At 45.8% G+C, this 23869-nt stretch overlaps 1 protein-coding gene across 1 annotated transcript in view; it reads right to left on the reverse strand.

The window, feature by feature from the left end:
• The window catches only part of unc80 (unc-80 homolog (C. elegans)), a 535199-nt gene that overhangs the window by 238360 nt on the left and 272970 nt on the right, over positions 1–23869 (reverse strand). The window contains exons 30-31 of the mRNA XM_078551715.1: positions 13827–13934; positions 2980–3118 (exon numbers count right to left, since the gene is read on the reverse strand). Coding sequence (XP_078407841.1) covers positions 2980–3118; positions 13827–13934 — 247 coding nt within the window. The remainder of the gene's footprint in view (positions 1–2979; positions 3119–13826; positions 13935–23869) is intronic.

Here is a 23869-nt window from a genome sequence, read left to right on the forward strand (position 1 = left end):
GCAGGCAGAGTCTGATTGGTCCGCCAAGCCATCACCTCACCGCTTCCACATGCTGGACACCATATATAAAGTGCAACCGTGCGCATACATCTCAGTGCTTCCAGCCCAGGACTACTGCACAGAAGATACAGCCCAAAAAGTCAAGAAGACTGCAGCCCCCCGGATTTAGTGATGCGTCCCTGGGATGCCTTTTGGACGCAGTGGAGACCTGCCGTGATGTCCTCTACTCCTACTATGGCCGCAGGAGGGGCTGCGACATCACCAATCTGGCTCGTGAGGCGGTGGCAGCAGTGGTTAGTGCCAATGCCCTGCAAAAAGAGGACAGCCACCCAATGCCTAAAGAGCATGAATGATCTCCTCTGTTCTGCCAGGGTAAGTCACTCTTCTCATCATTCCCAACTCACACAATCACAAACCCACCACACATCCATAGGGATCCCACTCTGTCAGTTCATGGGACATCACCATTCACTCTCTCGCATACACCTTTATTGTCCTCATCCTGTACATGGAACCTCTCACCACCCTCACATGCCAGGTATATTTATCATCTGGCCTGGCAGGCATCCTGCTTACACTCTCTCCATCTGTATTCATGCAGGATAAGCTGGCACACAACAGAAGGGAGAGGTCACAGACTGATGGAGGAATGCCTGAAATCAAGGTCCTCATGGACTTTGAAAGTGAGTCATGCAGCTGGCCAGTGATGGGCTGGACCGTTCCTGTGCTGACAGTGAGGTCAGCGGTGCTCAAACTAGTGAGGTTCCAGCAGTGCAACATTTATCAGACAACCATGCTGTGAGTGATGTATCCTGTTTCTCAGGCCACTGACATGCACTAATTATCTTTCCCTGCTTTCACAGGCGCATCTGGGAAACAGCCGAGGGAGTCTACAACCCAGGTTCTCCAATCAAGCCCCAAAGCCACCTCAGAAGAGGAATCTGCTGAAACCCTCATTGAAGTCCCGTCACAGCATTCACCCATACCCTCCACCAGCACAGAGGCACACACCTCGGTGGGACCAAGCTTTCAAGTAGCCTCAGGGTCTGTGGTACTTATGATTTTATGTAATGTGTAGTATACCTTTAAGAAGGATGTTGTCAAGGAAGGTACATGATCTTGAGTAACCAATAGAACAGTAGCGTAGGCTATCTCTGTAGTTAGAAGCAGAAGTATGGAGGTAGGGTTTGGTATAGAAGCACACATGTGTAGCTGCTGAGTACCTTGTAAATAAACAGAATGTGTTCCATCTAAGGAGTGTCTGCTGATCAATTCTATCTATAGTACCAACTTGGCTATCCCACAAAAAGCGTGCAACTGGGATTCACAAGTTCCAACAGGGTCACAACCTGGTGAGCACATTGCACTGTCTGATTCACAGCAGGCAGAGGCAGGGACTTCCCAGGGCACTCGGAGGACTGCTGGAAACCAGAAATCTGCTGAGTCAGAGTCAGATGATGAGCCTCTTGACTTGGTGATACCTCAGTTGTTGGAGCTGCAAAGGCAAGCTCGGGAACATCAGGAAGGGATGTCCACTGTACTCCACAGATTGAGGAGTCCATTCACCTTCAGTCTGAGGTGTTCACGCTGGCATGGCAACGCACCAAGGTCAACACTGGTAGGATGGCGCTTGCCATGGAGACTTTAGTCCAGGACATCGGTCCTGCACTGCTGCGCGGGCTCAACTCCAATGCTGACGCCATAGTTTGCCTCCAACAGTGTCAATACGAGGTTGGTACAGGGCAGCTCGATCTCATTCAAGCTTCCCCTTCTTCTCAAGGAGTCAGCCAGGGGCCCTCGGGCACTCATAGGGAGGACAATCAGCAGGTGCACACCACAGGCCATCCACCAGGTGATTCCAGGAATGTCCGGTCCATCTGAATCTCCTCTTCCTGTAACCCCGCAAATCCAGCTCCACAGGCTGAGGAGGGTGCCCCTGCCACACAGCAGGACACCAAAAGCAGGTCAGGGCCCTCCAGATCTCAGCCCTCCAGAGGACACCCGTCAAGGTCATCATAGATAGGGCATAGCAGTCAGCAGACTACCTCCAACTACTCTGTGGATGTCATGGGAGCACTAAGATGCAGCACCAGGGTTGGGAAAGTAATGAAGGTGTAGTTGCACAACCTGGGCAAGGGTGTTAATAATTTGTACATAATTTTCACTTTATTAATAAACTTTCAAGAATGTCTCCTTGCCTATGGCTCCTTTTCCTGATGAGCAGTGTTTCTGTCACTCAGATGTGAAACCTTGGTCCCTGCAGAAGATAAAGGCAGGTGTCTCAGTCCACGGCCTCTTCCCTGTGCTTTGTGCAACCTTCCCAGCACACTGATGGTGTGCCTTCACCATCACTGGTCACATCACTCATACCTGGACGTCAACGGGGCTTATTGTTGCTGCCAGAATGTCGTGGGCCAGCGGCACAGAGTTCCATCATTCTCTCTGTGAGCTCCCAGCACCTTTGAGGCATGGCTGGCCCTCCATCTCATCAGCATCTCTGACCAGTGAGTGTGGTCCTGATTGGTTCAGCTCACAAAGGATACCTTAGGATGAGAAGTGAAAATTTCCCCGCCACATCTCCATATTACCTTGTTCACAGAGTGCAAATGAGGTGCCATCAGCCAGACAGGAGTCAGACATTCACATAAGCTATGGAGTATCCCCACTGCATGTCGTCATCATCCTCCTGGAACGTAGGGACTATGGGCATCCACTGCATCTCCATGACAGGAGCATTATCACCTGCAGGGCTAGCGTGACAGAGCAGGGAATGTGACTGATTGGATTGCTCTACAAAGAGCCTTCGTGGACTTGATGGGCTGAATGCCTCCTTCTGTGCCATAAATGACCCTATGCTATAGCTTAATCACCAGCCAAACATCAGGTTCTTTAAACTGATGGAATGCATCTGCCTGAAACCTTTAATTAGATGCAGGAGAAGTACAGTGTATTTATGTGTCACACTTAAATTTATATTACCAGCTGCTGCAGCCATGTGTTCATCCACACTGAGGAGAAGTTCCCAAGCTGCAGGCTGTATGTCACCATACATGTCTTCAGTCAGTATAGGCGCAGCTTTGATCAACAAAGACAATGGGGCAGGAGAAAGACTCATCACCTACAAAAATGAAAGAAAAGTATCAAATGAAATGTAACCTACAATATGTTGCAGCTGTAATGGAGGTAATTTTACCTACAAAAGACAAGTGCGTTGGGGTCAGGTGGGGTGTTAAAATCTGAAAGAATCTCAAACCCAGTTTTAATGGAGGCAGGATGTAGGCAAGAAGATGAGGCCATGTGCCTCATATTTAACCTGTCTTCCAGGTTAACTCTGGGCGATCATGTTTTGTGGTTTTTGGGAAATCCAGCATCTAAAAAGAGGCGAAAACTGCTTTGTGGAAAAGGTAAGGGGCCTTTACAGCAGTTCTTGTGGCCCAGGAGGAGTAGGAATGTGTTCCACTAGCCCTCCAAGCTTACCTTCTTCCCTGTCTGTCATGGGGCACCTATTTTCCTCCTGCCCACATCCACCACCCAACTGTGACCAGGCTTCCCAGGATCAATGATCAGAAACCCCCTCGCACACCCTCTCATGATCGGGGATCAGTCTCACCTTTGGATCAGGCACCCTCACCCAAATCAGCAACTTTCCCTGGGATTGGAACCTTCCCAGGGATCACTGACTGCCCCACCCCAAGGATTATCCACCACACCCCTTAAACCCGTGAAGATTCAATCCCTGCAGGCAACCTGCTAGAAAAAAATGCGTATTGTGGAGTTTGGGGAACTCAAACAAAATTCCCCCCCACTTTTCCCCCCACCCCTCTCCTTTGCCTACAAAACTTGCCCCAGTCAAGATCGGGGCACATAATACATTACAGTAACTTTAAATTACTTAACTACATATGAAAAAATTGCACAGGGATCAATGCATACAATACTCAGTATGATGCAATACAATATATACAGTACATGGTCACAATCTGTGAAGTATAAGATGTACATTAATATTTCCAAACAATGTGACAGAACGGACAAAATTAATGAACCCACTAACAACAGGGAAATCCGGCAGTGGATCAGAATCCTGAAAGTTAATACAGTGGGCTTTGTTGTGTCTTTTTAACTCTACCCCCACCATAACATCATCCAACTCTGACCCCTGCCTCAGCTGATCTGCTGCTGAAACCCTCATCTATTTTTTTGTTACCTCAGGACTTGACTCTTCTAATATTCTCCTGGCCAGCCTGTAATCTCCACCCTACTCCTGCTCATCCAAAACTTTGCTGCCCATACCTTTACTCATGCCAAATCTCATTCACTCATTACCTCAGTGCCTGCTGACATAGAAGGGCTCATGGTTAGGCATTGCCTCAATTTAAAATGCTCATCCTTACCTTCAAATGCCCTATCTCTGAGCTCCTCCAGCCCTATAATTCTTCAAACTCTCGGTGCTCCTGCAATTTTGTGCATCCTCTATTGATTATTGCTGAGAAAAAAGACATGCTGTCGAAGCTTTTCATCTTGCACTCATCAGGACAGACAAAAGAATGCCAAATTTCAAAAGGAGGAACAGCAGCAATTTGTACTGCATGATAAAAGGGAGCTGATTGGTTGGCAAGTTGACTCTGATTGGTCAAGACATTGCCATGGAGAATGTACCATGGAACTATTGTCCTCCACGGTTTTCACAGTATCACACAGTGCAGAAGAGGCCCTTCGGCCCATCAAGTCTGCACCAACATGTGAGAAACACCAGACCTACCTACCTAATCCCATTTACAAGCTCTTGGCCCATAGCCTTGAATGTTATGACGTGCCAAGTGCTTATCCAGGTACTTTTTAAAGGATGCGAGGCAACCCGCCTCCACCACCCTCCCAGGCAGCGCATTCCAGAGCGTCACCACCCTCTGGGTAAAAAAGTTTTTCCTCACATCCCCCCTAAACCTCCTGCCCCTCACCTTGAACTTGTGTCCCCTCGTGACTGGCCCTTCAATGAATGGGAACAACATAATCTTGTACACCTCGATCAGGTCGCCCCTCAGTCTTCCTTGCTCCAACAAAAACAACACAAGTCTATCCAACCTCTCTTCATAACTTAAATGTTTCATCCCAGGCAACATCCTGGTGAATCTCCTCTGCACCCCCTCCAGTGCATTCACATCCTTCCGAATGTGTGGTGACCAGAACTGCACACAGTACTTCAGCTGTGGCCTCACCAAGGTTCTATACAACTCCAACATGACCTCCCTACTTATGTAATCTATGCCTCGATTGATATAAGTGTCCCATATGCCTTTTTCACCACCCTACTAACATGCCCCTCCACCTTCAGAGTTCCACAGACACACATGCCAAGGTTTCTTTGTTCCTCAGAACTTCCTAGTGTCATGCCGTTCATTAAATACTTCCTTGTCAAATTACTCCTTCCACAGTGTATCATCGCACACTTTTCAGGGTTAAATTCCATCTGCCACTTATCTGCAGATTTGACCATCCCATCTATATCTTCCTGTAGCCCAAGACACTCAACCTCACTGTTAATCACCCGGCCAATCTTGGTGTCATCCGCAAACTTACTGATCTTACCCTCCAAATAGTCATCTAAGACATTTATATATATGACGATTAATAGGGGACCCAGCACAGATCCCTGTGGTACGCTACTGGACACTGGCTTCCAGTCACTAAAGCAGCCTTCTGTCATCACCCTCTGTCTCCTACAACTAAGCCAATTTTGAATCCACCTTATCAAATTACCCTGTATCCCATGTGCCTTCTTTATAAGTCTCCCATGTGGAACTTTGTCAAAGACTTTGCTGAAATCCATATAAACTACATCAACTGCACTACGCTCATCTACACACCTGGTCACCTCCTCAAAAAATTCAATCAAATTTGTTAGGCATGACCTCCCTTTGACAAAGCCATGCTGACTATCCCTGATCAAACCTTGCCTCTCCAAGTGGAGATAGATTCTCTCCTTCAGAATTTTCTCCAATAGTTTCCCTACCACTGACGTGAGACTCACTGGTCTGTAATTCCCTGGCTTATCTCTACAACCCTTCTTAAATAGCGGAATCACATTAGCTGTTCTCCAGTCCTCTGGCACCTCCCCCATGGCCAGAGAGGAATTAAAAATTTGGGTCAGAGCCCCTGCGATCTCCTCCCTTGCCTCCCTCAGCAGTCTGGGACACAAATCATCCGGACCTGGAGATTTGTCCACTTTTAAGCCTGCCACTTGTCACTCCCTATATCAATTTGCTCAAGATCCTCACAGTCCCTCTCCCCAAGTTCCATACCTTCATCCTCATTCTCTTGGGTGAAGACGGATGTGAAGTACTCGTTCAACACTCTACTGATGTCCTCTGGCTCCACCTATAGATTGCCCCCTTGGTCCCTAATGGGCCCCACTCTTTCCGTAGTTATCCTCTTCCCATTGATATACTTATAGAATATCTTAGGATTTTCCCTACTTTTACCAGCCAGAGCTTTCTCATATCCCCTCTTTGCTCTCCTAATTGCATTCTTAAGCTCCACCCTGCACTTTCTGTACTCCACTAATGCCTCTGCTGATTTGCTCCCCTTGTACCTGCTAAATGCCTCTCTTTTCCTTCTGATTATATCCTGAATGTCTCTGGTCATCCATGATTCTCTGGGCTTGTTAGTCCTTCCTATCACCCTAGAGGGAACATGTTGAGCATGTACCCTCCCCATTTCCTTTTTGAATGCCCCCCCACTGCTCTTCTGTAGATTTCCCCACAAGCAGCTGTTCCCAGTCTACCTTGGCCAGATCCTGCCTTATTTTGCTAAAATCCGCTCTCCCCCAATCCAAAACATTTTTTTTGCAACTTGTCTATTTCTCTGTCCATAACAAGCTTAAATTGTCCCATGTTGTGGTCGCTATCACTAAAATGCTCGCCCACCACCACCTCAGCCACCTGTCCGGCTTCATTCCCCAGAATTAGGTCCAGCACTGCGCCGTTCCTTGTTGGACCCTCTAAATATTGACCTAAAAAGTTCTCCTGTACACATTTCAAGAAATCCACTCCATCCAAGCCCTTAACACTATGTCTATCCCAATTAATGTTGGGAAAGTTGACATCATCTAATATAATTACCCTACTATTATTGTTTTACACACCTCCGCAAATTATGCACATATTTGCTCCTCAATTTCCCGTTGACTATCTGGGGGGTCTATAATAAACACCTAACAATGTGGTTGCCCCTTTTTTACTCCTAAGCTCTACCCACAAAGCTTCATTCGATGCTCCCTCCAAGATATCACCTCTCCAGTAACAGACTCCTTAACTAATAATGCAATGCCACCTCCTCTTTTACACCCTCCCATCTTGCCTGAAGATTCTATATCCCAGAATGTTGAGCTGCCAATCCTACCCTTCACTCAACCACGTCTCTGTGATGGCTACTATATCACAATTCCACGTGTCAATCCTCACCCTTAACTCATCCTGGCATTAAAGTAGAGGCCAACCAGCCTTGCCTTACTCCCTTGAAACTTAATGCAGCTGTACTCCCTCTGACTTGATTGTTTTACTGTATTATGATGTATCCCTATTCTGCTAACATTCTGTGTCCCCTCCCCCTGCCGAATTAGTTTGATTCCTCCCAACAGCACTAGCAAACACGCCCACAAGGATGTTAGTCCCGCTCTGGTTCAGATGTAGAGCGTCCTGCTTGTACAGGTCCCACCTTCCCCAGAAACGGTCCCAGTGATCCAGGAATCTAAAACCCTCCCACCTGCACCAACTCTTAAGCCATGTATTCATCGGCACTATTCTCCTATTTCTGTGCTCATTAGCACGTGGCACTGGGAGCAATCCAGAGATTACAACCCGAGAGGTCCTGCCTTTTAGTCTACTGCCTAACTCACTGAATTCTTAATTAAAGACCTCATCCCTCTTTCTACTTATGTCATTGGTACCAACATGTACCATGACCTCTGCCTTATCACCCTCCCACTTCAGGATGCCCTGCAACCGTTCAGTGACATCCCGGACCCTGGCACCAGGGAGGCAACACACCATTCTGGAGTCACGTTGATGGCCACAGTAGCGCCTATCTGTTCCCCTGACTATAGAATCCCCTATTACTATTGCTCTTCCTCTCTTCCTCCCCTCTTTTACAGACAGGCTGCTTGTGGTTCCAGAAGCTTGGCTCTGTCTGCACTCCCTGGAGGAATCTGCACCCTCATCTGCCTCCAAAATGGAATACCGATTTGCAAGCAAGAATCCAGGGGATTCCTGAACTACCTGCCTGTTTCTCTTGGAATGCCTGGTGGTCACCCATTCCCTTCCTTCTTCAAGTCCCTTCAGCTGCGGTGTGACCACCTCTCTAAACATGCTATCCACGATGCTCTCAGACTCGCGGATGCTCCACAGTGTCTCCAGCCGCCGTTCCAGCTCTGAAACCCGAGCTTCCAGGAGCTGCAGCTGGACAGACTTCCTGCATGCATGCTGGTCCCGGGCACTGGAAATGTTCCCGGCTTCCCACATGGAGCATGAGGAGCATGCCACGGCTTTGAGCTTTCCTGCCATGACTTATCCCTTTACATTAAACCTTTTAAATCAATTATTTTAGGGCCCTTCTTTCCTGATCCTCGTTACTACAGGATATACAAACTATAAAGCACAAAAACTATAAGCAATAAAAGTAGTAAATACTTACCCGGCCTTACCCACTACTTACCAGCCATTTCTCTCCCTTGAAGCCCCTACTGCTGCAGCAGGGCAAGATCACTCTCTGAAGATTTAAGAAGTTGGATAGCAAAGAAAAAATGCAAAGAGCACCTCTTCCCCTCTGCACCGAATTCCCACTGTGCACCAAATTGCCAATACCCACACTCACTCTGGCTGTGTCTCACTCAGGATGAGGTCTCTCCCCTGCTCTTGTGCAAGCTCACTGATTTAAAAAATGGAGAAATGCCTGGGCATGTTCCTTTTTCCTGCAGAGGAAAGGTCCCTGTGTATGAATATATGTAGCTTCTAGCAAGTGTAAGTGAACTACATTGTGAGCGCGGCTGATAATCTAAATTGGTTGTTAGCGTAATTCTTAGCACACTCAAGACTGTTCAGCAAGTGCTGTCCAATCGCGGAATCACATCTAACATCAGACGTTATGTTCTGAGTCTTGTAAGCAAGGACTGATTGAATATGGTCAGCGCTCTGCCTATTGGGAACAGCCAAGGGACATGCTGTTTGACAGCCAGTCATTGGAACGTATGGCCTACACACCTGGCATTGCACCAGCACTGAAATTCATATGTGATTCTGCAACTGGACAGCACTAGCTAAACAATCCTGAGTGTGCTAAGGATTACACTAACAACCAATTTAAGATTAATATTTCGGCTCAACATGTGGCTAGTTTACACTTGTCAGAAGCTACACGTATTCATACACAGGGACCTGTCCTCTGCAGGCTAAAGGATCATGTCCAGCCATTGCATCTTTTTTGAGCTAAACAAAAGCAGGGGGATAATAGCTCCTTGTGCATTCTCAATGACAATACCTCAACTAATCAGAGTCAACTTGCCAACCAATCAGTACCCTTTGCTCATGCAGTATAATTTGTTGCCCCTTTTGCATACAGTATCCTGGGCTTTATTAATAGGAGCATAGAGTACAAGAGCAAAGAGCATAGAGTACAAGAGCAAATGCTGAGCTTATATAGGACACTAGTTAGACCTCAGCTGGAGTATTGCGTACAGTTCTGGGCACCACGCTATAGGAAGGATGTGAATGCATTGGGAAGAGTGCAGAAGAGGTTTACAAGAATGGTTCCAGGGATGAGAAACTTCAGTTATGAAGATAGATTGGAGAATTTGGGACTGTTCTCCTTGGAGAGAAGAAGGCTAAGAGCAGATTTGATAGAGGTGTTCAAAATCATGAGGGGGTTGGCTAGAGTAGATAGGGAGAAACTGTTCCCACTCGTAAAAGGATTGAGAAGGAGAGGGGCTCATATTTAAAGTAATTTTCAAAAGAAGCAAATGTAAATAAGAAAAATCTTTTTCACTCAGCGAGTGCTTCGAGTCTGGAATGTACTGCCTGGAAGTGTGGTGGAGGCAGGTTCAATCGAGGCATTCATGAGGGCATTGGATGATTATTTGAATAGAAACAATGTGCAAGGGTACAGGGAAAAGGCAGGAGGATAGCACTTGGAGAGCCAGTGGAGGCACAATGGGCCGAATAGCCTCCTTCTGTGCCATAACAATTCTGTGATTTTGTGAATTTTGGCATTCTTGTGTCTGTCCTGATGAGTGTAAGATGAAAAGTTTCAACATCCTGTCCCTTTTTACAATAATACTCAAGCTTCTGGACTACCAAGTGACTATCCTCTATGGTAGTAGTCTGACCATCGATAACAGAAATACATGGCACACTTATGGGTTCCACCACAGTGCCTACAGTGGAGCTGTCCATTCAGATGTGTCCCTAGACTGTATAGCTCATTTCTCTTGCCTTGCCTGCCTAACAGGCTAAGAAACATCTTTCGGCACTGATTGGGATTTGTTGCAGTTTGCACTGACACCCCTTGCCACCACCTTCCACTATACCTGGACAGTTTTCTTTCAAGGCTTTTGTGCTCTTTCCTAAATAGGACCTCCCTCCTCTGGCAGACTTGCTCCAACAGCACTTTTAACAATGTCATAGGGAACATAATGGTCTCTTCTCTCCTCTGCATCATAACCAACTTTGTTAAATGACTGTCTTTTAAGATGCTGTAGGTCTTTAAGTGTAGGAAATTAGTGTCTGCATTTCAAAGGTTGAGCTCCAAAGAAACAGTGTTATTAACGCTAGGAGATACACCCAATTATTCTGATTGGGCTGCCACTGGGAACTACAACAACAGCAACCTGTATTTATATTATAACCTTATCCCAAGTCACTTCACAGAAGCATTATAATGCAAAATTTGATACCGAACCACATAACAAGGTATTAGGTGAGGTGACCAAATGCTTGGTCAAAGAGATAGGTTTAAATGAGTGCCTTCAAGGAAGAAGGGGAGGTAAAGAGGCAGGAAAGTTTAGGAAAGGAATTTGTGAGCTTAGGGCCTTGACAGTTGAAGCCACGGCCACCAATGGTGGAAGATTAAAATCAGGAGGCCAGAATGAGAGGAGTGCAGATACATCAGAGGGTTGTCAAATTGGAGATTACAGAGATGGAAGGGGGGAAGGGCCATGGAAGGATTTGAAAAAAAGGATATGAATTTTTAAATTGAGGCATAGCTTAAATGGAAACCAATATAGGTCAATGAGCACAAGGGTTATGGATGAACAAGACTTGCAGAGTTTTGAATTACCTCAAATTTATGGATGGTAGAGACCTGCCAGATATGCATTGGAATGGTTAACTCTGGAGGTAGCGAAGACATAGCATGAGGATTTCAGCAGCAGCTGAGCTGAGGCAGGGGCCAAGTCAGGTGGTGTTACAGAGGTAGAAATAGGCAGTTTTAGTGATGGTATGAATATGTGGTCAGAAGCTCAGCTTGGCATCAAATATGACACCAAGGTTGTGAATAGTCTGGTTCAGCCTCATTCCATTGCCAGGGAGAGATGGAGTCGATGGCTAGGGAACAAGGTTTGTGGTGGGAGCTGAAGACAATGGCCTTTTTCTTCCCAATAATCAGATAGAGGAATTTTCTGTTTATCCAGTATTTGATGCTTGACAAGCAGTCTGACAATTTAGGGACAGTGGAGGGGTTGAGAGAAGTGGCAGTGAGAATAAGCTGGGTGTTGTCAATGTACAAATCAAAACTGACCCTGAATTTTTGGATGATATCATCAAGTGCCAGCATGTAAATGAAAAATAGAAGGGGGCCAAGGATAGATCTTTTGGGAACACCAGTGGTAAAAGTGTGGGTGGGAAAAGAAGCCATTGTAGGTGATCCTTTATCTGGTGATCTAAGGGGAACTGATAGCGTAAATAGAGAGAACTACATTCGCTGGTTGGAAAGCCCAGGGCTAAGGGACATGATATAAAAACTAGAGTCAGGCCTTTCACAAGTAAAATTATAAAATACTTTGACACATAAAAGGTAGTAGAAGAATGAAACTCTCCTGCAAACAGCAATTGATGCTAGATCAATTGTAATTTAAAATCTGTGGTTGATAGATTTTTGTTATCTACAAGAATTAATGGTATTTAAGGACAAAGATAAGTATATGGAGTTGGTCGAACAATAGCCATGATCTCACTGAATGGAAAAATGGCCCATTCCTGTTCCCATGTTCCTCTGGCTTTGATTCATTAGAGAAGAATGGAACCAGGTGAATTCAGTTCCATCCAGCTGGATGACAATAGAGAGACATTGAAGGAGGATTGTGTGGTCACATGTGTTAAACATAGGTTGAGAAGGATGAGGAGGGATAGGTTACTTTTGTCACACTCATATAGGATGTCATTTGTGACATTGATTAGAACTGTTTCAAGACTGTGACAGGGCTGGGTGCCTGGCTGGAGGGATTCTAACATGAAGTTCCAGGAAAGGTGGGTATAGATTTGGGAGGTGACAATGCATCCAAGAACTGTGTCGAGGAAAGGGATGTTAGAGATGGAGCAGTTGTTTGCAAGGACATAGAGGTCAAGGGTTGTTCTTTTGAGGGGATGGATGATGATGACAGATTAGGAGAGGGAGACAGTATCTGACGAGAGGTGACCATTAACAATATCAGCTATGGGAGCAGGAAGGGAAGTTAGGTGATCAGCAGTTTGGTGGGAATAGGGTCAAAGGAGCAGAAGGTGTGTCTCATGAATAAGATGAGCTCAGAGAGGGCATGAGGGGAGATGGAAGAGAAACTAGAGAATGATGCAACTTCAGTACTAAAACAGGTTGAAATCTTAAAGGAAGTTTGGGCCAATGGGCTAGGGGAAGCGAATGGCAAAGGATGGTCTCAAACTAGTGATAATGAAATCAGTAAGCTCCTCACATTTAATGTTCGAACTGAGGGTCGGGGAGGCAGGGGAGAGGGGTTTAAGAGGATTGTAGTGCAGAAAATAAGCCAGGAGTTATCTTTGCATTTTAGAATGATCCAGGAATTGTGAGCAGTTCTGGCAGATGAGAGCAGGACCTGGTGGTGCTTTATATGGTCTAACCAAATACAGCAACCAATTGTCCACCATAGCCGTGCAAGTCTGCATCCGTTAAACTTAAGGGAAGCAGAGATGAGGGCTATACTAGGAGGAACAGCTATGGTGAAAGAGTGTAATGATTTTAATGGAGTCTAGGTCATCAAACGTTGAAGTGAGGGTATGGTTGAGCAGATCAGTAGCAGCAGAAATATGGTGAAGGGAGGACCAACGGCTAGACAGTGGGATCATGAATGAACAGTTGTAAGCAAATTGGGAGAGAGCTTTTTCCCATGGTTAGACACAAAAGGAAGTAGGGTTGTGAGGGGGTTAAATAACAATACAAGTAAGTGATCAGAAATGTCCTTATCTGAGATTGATATGACAAGAGTCATGAGGTCATGCAAGATCAAGGGAGTGGCCCTGAATATAGATTGGGATTGTCCTGGGAGGGGGTGGGGTGGGGTGGGTTGGTTTCTTGTAGAGTTGGAGGAGGTAACAGATATAGCCAGGGGTGAGTCTAAACCATGGGGAGCATTAAAAGACAAGTGAGAATTATAAATTTGATGTGCTAGAACACTACAGTGCTGCAAAGGATTTTTTCTGAGTGGGAAAAATGGACCAATTTTTGTACCTTGAATAAGTAATTATTAATAAATGAGAATGATAACATGCATACATCAGATTTTAGCCCCAGATTAAAAACAAAAGCAGCAAATAACTTCATAACCATACCTGAGTCCTAATGTATTTCAACATTCCAGAATCCTTTTTCCCTTCCAAACTTGTAACAGGGATTCTTTTTTTCAAAGAAGGTGTACGTAGGCATGACTTTTCAGAACACTGGAGAGGAAAAGCTAATCAATAAATATTTAACTGCACTTTAAAGTTGATAGCTTAGAATGTCTGCTGTTGGTATTGCTTTTGCATAAATAACAACTGTTAACAATCTATTAATGGACTGCTTTTTCTATCCACAAATACAAGGACAAATAACATTTATTTGTTATTCATGAAGGAAAGGGGAACTAAGGTGTATTTATTGAACAACCCACACCCTTCAGCCTTCTCATTCTAAAACAGCTCTGGATTTCCAAGCAGCAGTAGTCACTGTGCAGCATCAGGGAGTTAAATATTTCCTGGATCTCATGGTTGAGCAAGTGGCCATCTCACAGGAAGTGGGAGTCCAGGATAGAAGCTGGGTGGGCATCCAGCAGGGTAAGAAGAGGCAGCCAATGCGACTTTGGAGTGTGTGCTACTCTCAAACTGGTACTCACCACTGGAGGCTGCTGGGAGTGACAGCACCTCGAAGGAATGCAGTCCAGACCATGGCACCTATGGGAAAGGGACTGCACAAGAGGGATACGCAAAGTGTAGAAATGCAGTCGTTTTAGGAAATTCCATAGTCAGGGGGACAAGGAGGCAATTCTATAACTGTCAGCATAAGTCCCACATGGTGTGTTGCCTCCCTGGTGCCAGGGTAAAGGATATCATGCAGATGGTGCAGTGTATTCTGCAGGGTGATGAGAGCGAGCCAGAAGTTGTGGTACACGTCGGTACCAATGACATAGACAGATCAGACCTTCAAGGGCAAGAAAGGAAGTTAAGAATAGGACCTTGAAAGTAGTAATCTCTGGATTACTCCCCGTGCAATGAGCTAGCAAGGGTAGAATAAGACAATAGGGAGGATGAAGGTGTGGTTTGAGGCATGGTGCGGGAGGAACGGCTTCAGATTCTTGGGGCATTGTGACCAGTTCTGGGGGCATCTATTCAAAAGAGACAGATTGCACCTCAGAAGGACTGGGAGCAATCAAATAGGATAATGTTAGAGTAAAGAGTAAGAAACAGGAGGATTAGATTAGTAATGGAAGAGAGCAAGGGACAATCTAAAGTAGAAATTCTAAATTTGAAGACGGTTAACTTCAATGGGATGAAAGTGATATAGCCTGGGTAAAATGGAACCAAGGACCGACAGGAAAAATGGTAACAGAACAATAGGTGACCTTTAAAGAGGAGATGTACCAGTATAGGCTAGGTTCATTCCAACAAGGATGGAAGGTAGGGAAAGCAAAGCCAGGGCTCCCTGGATGACAAGGGTGATAGAGAATCTGATAAAACAAAAAAAAGAGCAGCATGTCATGTGAATTCATTAAATGAGAGCTGGGCCAAATAAAATAAGTTGAGAGGGGCAGTGAAAGGGGAGTGAAGAGGAAAAAAAGACTAGCAAAGTGAGAATATGAGAATAGAATGGCAGTTAACATAAAAGAGGCCCAAAAACCTGACTATCTGCTTACTATTTACATGCTGGTAGAAGAGGTGGAGTGGAGCTTATTATGGACAAAGAGGATGATATACGCTTAGAGGTACTGCGCAAAGCTAGTATATTTAATGGCGCTGTGTATTGGTGTTTACTAAGGAAGAGGATGCTGACAAAATGGGAAGAGGATAACTAGGGAAAGAGTAGGGCCCATTAGGGACCAAAGGGGCAATCTATGGGTGGAGCCAGAGGACATCAGTAGAGTGTTGAACGAATACTTCACATCCAACTTCACCCAAGAGAATGAGGATGAAGGCATGGAACTCAGGGAGAGAGACTGTGAGGTTCTTGAGCAAATTGATATAGGGAGTGACAAGGTACTGGAGGTGTTGGCAGGCTTAAAAGTGGATAAATCTCCAGGTCCGGATGATTTGTGTCCCAGACTGCTGAGGGGGGCAAGGGAGGAGATCGCAGGGACTCTGACCCAAATTTTGCTCCAACAACTCATCGACACCAACACCCATCTAGGACCCTCCACCCCTGCCTGTCCCTCCATCCCCACCCCATCTTCCAATCCCAGCCCCGGCCGTGTATTCACTATATCCCCTGACCTTCCCCACTCTGACGCTGAATGTTCAGTGCTCAGCAAAGGACTTAGTTTCATACCCTTACGCCCTCATTTCAATGGATTTTGGGCTCGGCACGATGCTGAACTCTTCTTCTGCCGTCTTCATCGCCGTGCTCACTTCTTTGGGCAGGAGTCCTCTCCCCATTCAACGGATACTTTTACCCACCTCCAATATTCTTCCTCCACCTGGACCCCTCCCTCTGGATTCTTACCTTCTCTTGATCTTTTCATTGAGAACTGTCGGCGTGACATTAATCGTCTCAATTTCTCTGCTCCTCTCACCCATTCTAATCTGTCTCTCTCTGAACTTACTGCACTCCGTTCTCTCAGGTCCAACCCCAACATTGTCATCAAACCCTCTGACAAGGGCGGTGCGGTTGGTGTCTGGCGCACTGACCTCTACCTCGCGGAGGCTGAGCGTCAACTCGCAGACACTTCCTCCTACCTCTCCCTGGACCATGACCCCACCACAGAACATCAAGCCATTGTTTCCAGGACTGTCACTGACCTCATCTCCTCTGGAGATATTCCTCCCACAGCTTCCAACCTGATAGTTGCCCAACCTCGGACAGCCCACTTCTACCTCCTACCCAAAATCCACAAACAGAACCGATCGTGTCAGCCTGTTCCTGCCCCACGGAACTCATTTCTCGTTATCTTGACTCCCTTCTCTCTCCCCTTGTCCAGTCCCTTCCCACCTACATCCGTGATTCCTCTGACACCTTACGTCACATCAACAATTTCCAGTTCCCTGGCCCCAACCGCTTCCTCTTCACCATGGACGTCCAATCCCTCTACACCTCCATCCCCCACCAGGATGGTCTGAGGGCCCTATGCTTCTTCCTCGAACAGAGACCCGAACAATCCCCATCCACCACTACTCTCCTCCGTCTGGCTGAACTTGTTCTCACACTGAACAATTTCTCCTTTAACTCCTCTCACTTCCTCCAAATAAAAGGTGTGGTTATGGGTACCCGCATGGGCCCCAGCTATACCTGTCTCTTTATGGGGTATGTGGAACATTCCTTGTTCCAGTCCTACTCCGGCCCCCTCCCACAACTCTTTCTCCGGTACATCGATGATTACTTCGGTGCTGCTTCATGCTCTCGTCGGGACCTGGAAAAATTTATTAATTTTGCTTCCAATCTCCACCCCTCCGTCATTTTCACATGGTCCATCTCTGACACTTCCCTTCCTTGACCTCTCTGTCTCAATTTCTGATGATAGACTGTCCACCAATATCCATTACAAGCCTACCGACTCCCACAGCTACCTCGACTACAGCTCCTCACACCCCGCTTCCTGTAAGGACTCCATCCTATTCTCTCAGTTCCTTCGCCTCCGTCACATCTGTTCTGATGATGCTACCTACAAAAACAGTTCCTTTGACATGTCCTCCTTCTTCCTTAACCGAGGTTTTCCACCCACGGTCGTTGACAGGGCCCTCAACCGTGTCCGGCCCATATCCCGCGCATCCGCCCTCACGCCTTCTCCTCGCTCCCAGAAACATGATAGGGTCCCCCTTGTCCTCACTTATCACCCCACCAGCCTCCACATTCAAAGGAACATCCTCCGCCATTTCCGCCAACTCCAGCATGATGCCACCACCAAACACATCTTCCCTTCACCCCCTCGGCGGCATTCCATAGGGATCGTTCCCTCTGAGACACCCTGGTCCACTCCTCCATCACCCCCTACTCCTCAACCCCCACCTATGGCACCTCCCCATGCCCACGCAGAAGATGCAACTCCTGCCCCTTCACTTCCTCTCTCCTCATCGTCCAAGGGCCCAAACACTCCTTTCAAGTGAAGCAGCATTTCACTTGCATTTCCCCTAACTTAGTTTACTGCATTCGTTGCTCCCAATGCGCTCTCCTCTACACTGGAGAGACCAAACGTAAACTGGGCAACCGCTTTGCAGAACACCTGCGGTCTGTCCGCAAGAAAGACCCAAACCTCCCCGTCGCTTGCCATTTTAACACTCCACCCTGCTCTCTTGCCCACATGTCTGTCCTTGGCTTGCTGCATTGTTCTAGTGAAGCCCAACGCAAACTGGAGGAACAGCACCTCATCTTCCGACTAGGCACTTTACAGCCTTCCAGACTGAATATTGAATTCAACAACTTTAGATCTTGTACTCCCTCCTCCATCCCCACCCCCTTTCCGTTTCTTCCCCCTTCCTTTCGTTTTTTCCAATAATTTATATAGATTTTTCTTTTCCCACCTATTTCCATTATTTTTAAATCTATACCTTTAATGCCCTGTCAGTCTTTCCACCCCACCCCCACTAGAGCTGTACCTTGAGTGTCCTGCCATCCATTCTTAATTAGCACATTCGTTTAGATAATATCACCACCTTCAACACCTCTTTGATCTTTTGTCTGTGACATCTTTTGATTATCTGCTCCTATCACTGCTTGCTTATCCCTACAACCACACCCCCCTCCCCCCACTTCTCTCCCCCCATTCCCCCACCTTAAACCAGCTTATATTTCACCCCTCTCCTAATATTACTCAGTTGTGTTGAAGGGTCATGAGGACTCGAAACGTCAACTTTTCTTCTCCGCCGATGCTGCCAGATCTGCTGAGTTTTTCCAGGTAATTCTGTTTTTGTTTTGGATTTCCAGCATCCGCAGTTTTTTGTTTTTACCAAATTTTTAATTCCTCTCTGGCCACGGGGGAGGTGCCAGAGGATTGGAGAACAGCTAATGTGGCTCCGCTATTTAAAAAGGGTTGTAGAGATAAGCCAGGGAACTACAGACCAGTGAATCTCACGCCAGTGGTAGGGAAACTATTGGAGAAAATTCTGAAGGAGAGAATCTATCTCCACTTGGAGAGGCAAGGTTTGATCAGGGATAGTCAGCATGGCTTTGTCAGAGGGAGGTCATGCCTAACAAATTTGATTGAATTTTTTGAGGAGGTGACCAGGTGTGTAGATGAGGGTAGTGTAGTTGATGTAGTTTATATGGATTTCAGCAAAGTCTTTGACAAAGTTCCACATGGGAGACTTATAAAGAAGGAAAATGCACATGGGATACAGGGTAATTTGATAAGGTGGATTCAAAATTGGCTTAGTTGTAGGAGAGAGGGTGATGACAGAAGGCTGCTTTAGTGACTGGAAGCCAGTGTCCAGTGGCGTACCACAGGGATCTGTGATGGGTCCCCTATTATTCGTCATTTATATAAATGACATAGATGACTATGTGGGGGGTAGGATCAGTAAGTTTGCGGATGACACCAAGATTGGCCGGGTGATTAACAGTGAGGTTGAGTGTCTTGGGCTACAGGAAGATATAGACAGGATGGTCAAATGGGCAGGTAAGTGGCAGATGGAATTTAACCCTGAAAAGTGTGAGGTGATACACTTTGGAAGGAGTAATTTGACAAGGAAGTATTTAATGAATGGCATGACACTAGGAAGTTCTGAGGAACAAAGGGACCTTGGCATGTGTGTCTGTGGATCTCTGAAGGCGGAGGGGCATGTTAGTGGGGTGGTGAAAAAGGCATATGGGGCACTTGCCTTTATCAATCGTGGCATAGATTACAAAAGTAGGGAGGTCATGTTGGAGTTGTATAGAACCTTGGTGAGGCCACAGCTGGAGTACTGTGTGCATTTCTGGTCACTGCATTATAGGAAGGATGTGATTGCACTGCAGTGGGTGCAGAGGAGATTCACCAGGATGTTGCCTGGGATGAAACATTTAAGTTATGAAGACAGGTTGGATAGACTTGGGCTGTTTTCGTTGGAGCAGAGAAGACTGAGGGGCGACCTGGTTGAGGTGTACAAGATTATGAGGGGCATGGACAGGGTGGATAGGGAGCAGCTGTTCCCCTTAGTTGAAGGGTCAGTCACGAGGGTACACAAGTTCAAGGTGAGGGGCAGGAGGTTTAGGGGGGATGTGAGGAAAAACTTTTTTACCCAGAGGGTGGTGATGGTCTGGAATGCTCTGCCTGGGAGGGTGGTGGAGGTGGGTTGCCTCACACCCTTTAAAAAGTACCTTGATGAGCACTTGGCACATCATAACATTCAAGGCTATGGGCCAAGTGCTGGTAAATGTGATTAGGCAGGCAGGTCAGGTGTTTCTCACGTGTCGGTGCAGACTCGATGTGCCGAAGGGCCTCTTCTGCACTGCGTGATTCTGTGAAAATATTGGTGGAAAGAGAGATGATAGAAATAGAGATTTTGGAAAACTGATAGGCAGAATGTACTGAAAAGGCTGGCTATGCTTGGAGTGGATAAGTCACCTGATTCGAATGGCTTGCATTCTAAGTTGCTATCTGAATGGTGCGTGGAGATAGCAGAAAGATTTTCCATAATCTTCCAATATTCCTGGTGGGGGGGGGGGGGTTGCGGTGGAGAGAGGTGGATGGTGTGGGGTGTGCCAGAGGATTGGAGAGTGGCAAATGTGACACCCTTATTAAAGAAAGGATGTAAGGACAGTCCAAGTAACTACAGGCCGGTCAGTTTAATATCAGTGGTGGTCAAGGTTTAATAAACAATTATCAGGAAAAAGAAAATAAACTGGTACTCGGCTAAGCTTGAGATACCTAAGGAGAGCTAGCTTGGATTTGAAAAAGGCAGATTGTGTATGACTGAACTAATTTTTTTGTTGAAATAAAAGAGAATGTTGATGAATGAAATGTAGTCAATGCTATCTATATGGATTTTAAGAAATGTTTGACAAAGCGCCACATAAAAGGCTGGTTTAAAAAAAAAGAGACTCATGGAATAGAGAGTGTCAACTTGGATTTAAAAAACGGCTTAAGCGCAAAAAACAGCAAGTTGAGGTAAATGGTTGTTTTTCGACTGGAGGATGAAAGACAGTGGTACTTCAAGGCTGAGTGCTATGACCACTGCCTATACATATATATATGACTTGGATACTGGAACACAGAGCAAATTTTCAAAATTTGCCAATGATACCAAGCTCAGAGGTATGACAAAGTGAGGGCATAGAAAGGTTAGCAGAATGGGCAGACAAGTGGCAGCTGGAATTTAATACAGACAAGTATGAGCTGCATTTTGTCAGAAGGGATAGGGAGAGACAATGTAGATTTAATGGCACTGCTCTAAAGAGTGTGCAGGGACAGATGCACTTGGTGTTCATGTGCATAGATCTTTGAAGATGGAAAGACATACTGAGAATAGTTAACAAAGCAGATAGAATCATAGGCTTCATAGATGTAGGTATTGAGTACAAAAGCACCAATTTTATGCTTAACCTTTATAAAGCTCTAGTTGGACTACAAATAGAGTATTGTATCCAGGCCTGGTCATGTGAAAGTCCTTGAGTGGATGCAGAGGAGATTTTACCAGAATGGTTCCGGGGATGAGGATCTTAGCAAGGTTAGTATCGGGAAACTGGGTTTGTTCTCCTTGAAGCAAAGGAGACTGAGGGGAGAGGTGCACAAGATTATGGCCTGGATTAAATAGCGGGTGGGTGATGAAGGGTACTAATGAAAGATCATCATCCTGAAATGTTAACTTTGTTTCTCTCCACAGATGCTGCCTGAGCTGCTCAGTTTTTCCAGCAGTTTTTGTTTTCATAACTGAATTTATTTAGTGTCTTTAATGTGGGAAAACTTCCTAAGTTGCTAAAAAGACATAAGGGAAAAATGAACACTGAGCCAAAGAATGAGCTATTTGGAGACTGACCAACAGCTTGGTCAAAGATGTAAGTTTTAAGGAGGGTCTTTCATGATGAGTGGAAGGTAGAGAGCATGAGGAGCACAGCCGCCAATGATTAAGCCAATGGAGGTAAGGGGCATTCCTCCAAGGAACAGGAAGTCCTTGAGGGATGGGGCTTGTAGAGCTACAGAGAAAGGGAGGGGTGAATTGAGGCCATGGAAAGCATTAAAACATGAGGATGAGAATTATAAACATGAGACACTCAGGGACTGCAATGGCAGAAGTGATGGGCCAACTCTTGGGATACAGAAGAGTTTTTGATTATTTGAAATTTATATCGAGTGGAAGATGGGAAGCCAGCCAAGAAAGCTTTGGAATCATCAAAATTGGAGGTAGCAGGGCTATGAACAAAGGTTTCAGTGGCAGATTGACTGAGCCAGAAGTGGGCAGTGTTGAAGTCAAAATCAAAGCTAACAAGATGATGATTTGTCTGTTATTACAAGAGTTCGGGTATTGAGAAAAGATGGTTAAATTAGTCTAAGGAGCAGGAGATTTGTGTGAGAATGGATTTCACAGAACATGCATATGTTCTGGGCTGTTTGTGGGACCAGTATATAATCAGCACACGAAGAGCAAGAATCTGCAGGGCTATGGGGAGAAGACAGGGGAATGGCACTTAGGTAAACTGCCCCTTCGGTGAGCCAGCAGACATGACAGGCCAAATATCCTCTTTCTGTGCTATAACCGTTCTGTGATTCTGCGAATTGAAATGGCTTACGGCTGAGCAGGGAGGCATTGTGAAGCAGGTATAAGGCAAAAATCTCTCCATAGATCGGAAACTTGACCCGTGTGCCTAATGGTCTGGGATATGTTGACCTGGTCACTGCGGTTATAGTAATAAAATGATTGGAGGAGCTTAAGTGGACTATATAACCATGGCAATGGAATGATTAGGTGAGATTGAGAGCACCTAAGTGCATCTTGCTATCATTTTTCTTTATTTGTTCATGGGATGTGGGCATTGCTAGCATGACCAACATTTATTAGACGTCCATAATTTCCTTTAAGAAGCTGATTGTTAGGCACCTTTTTGAATCACTGTATTCCATGTAGTTTAGATAGCTTTTTGAGTGTTGTTGGAGCTACACTCAGGAAGGCAAGTGGGAAGTATTCCATCACATTCCTAACTTAAGCCTTGAAGATGGTGGAGAGGGTTTGAGGAGTCAGGAGGTGAGTTACTCACCACAGACTTCTGAGCCTCTGACCTATTCTTGTAGCCACAGTATTTTTGAAGCTCATTCAGTTAAGTTTCTGGTCAATGGTAACCCCCAGGATGATGATGGTGGGTAATGTCAATGAATGTCAACAGGAGGTGAATAGACTTTCTCTTGTTGGGTATGGTCATTGCCTGGCACTTGTGTAGCATATTACTTGCTACTTATCAGCCCAAGCCTGAATGTTGTCCAGATCTTGTATGCAGGCTGCGCTGTGTTTTTATCTGCAGAGTTGTGAATGGAACTGTGCATTGTGCAGTCATCAGCCAACATCTCCTTATAATGGAGGGAAGATCATTGATGGAGCAGTTGAAAGTGGTTGGGTCGAGGACACTACTCTCAGCTCCTTGATTCCACACACTGTCAAATGCTGTCTTGATGTCAAGGGCAGTCACTCTCATCTCGCCTCTGGAGTTCAGCTCTTTTGTCCACGTTTGGACTAAGACTGTAATGTGGTCTAGAGCTGAACTCAGCACTAGTGAGCAATTTATTGGTATGTGCTGCTTGATAGCATATAAATGACGCCTTCCATCACTTTGCTGGTGATTGAGAGCAGACTGATGGGGTGATAATTGGCCGGATTGTATGAGCCCTGTTTTCTGTGGACAGGATATACCAGGGCAATTTTCTGCTTTGTCAGGTAGGTGCCAGTGTTGTAGCTGTACTAGAACACCTTGGATAGGGGCACAGCTAGTTCTGGAACACATGTGTTCAGTATTACTGTGGTATGTTGTTGGGGCCCATAGCCTTTGCTGTATCCAGTGCCTTCAGCCATTTCTTGATACCACACAGAGTGAATCAAGTTGGCTGAAGACTGGCACCTGTGAGGTTGGGTGCCTGAGGAAGAGGCCAAAATGGATCATCCACTAGACACTTCTGTCTGAAAATGGTTGCAAATACTTCAGCCTTGTATTTTGCACTTACTCCCATATCATTTAGGATGGGAATATTTTTGGAGCCTCCTCCTCCAGTTAGTTGTTTAATGGTCCA

The sequence above is a fragment of the Cetorhinus maximus genome, chromosome 11 (genome assembly GCF_964194155.1).
Source record: "Cetorhinus maximus chromosome 11, sCetMax3.hap1.1, whole genome shotgun sequence".
NCBI classification, from domain to species: Eukaryota; Metazoa; Chordata; class Chondrichthyes; order Lamniformes; family Cetorhinidae; genus Cetorhinus; species Cetorhinus maximus.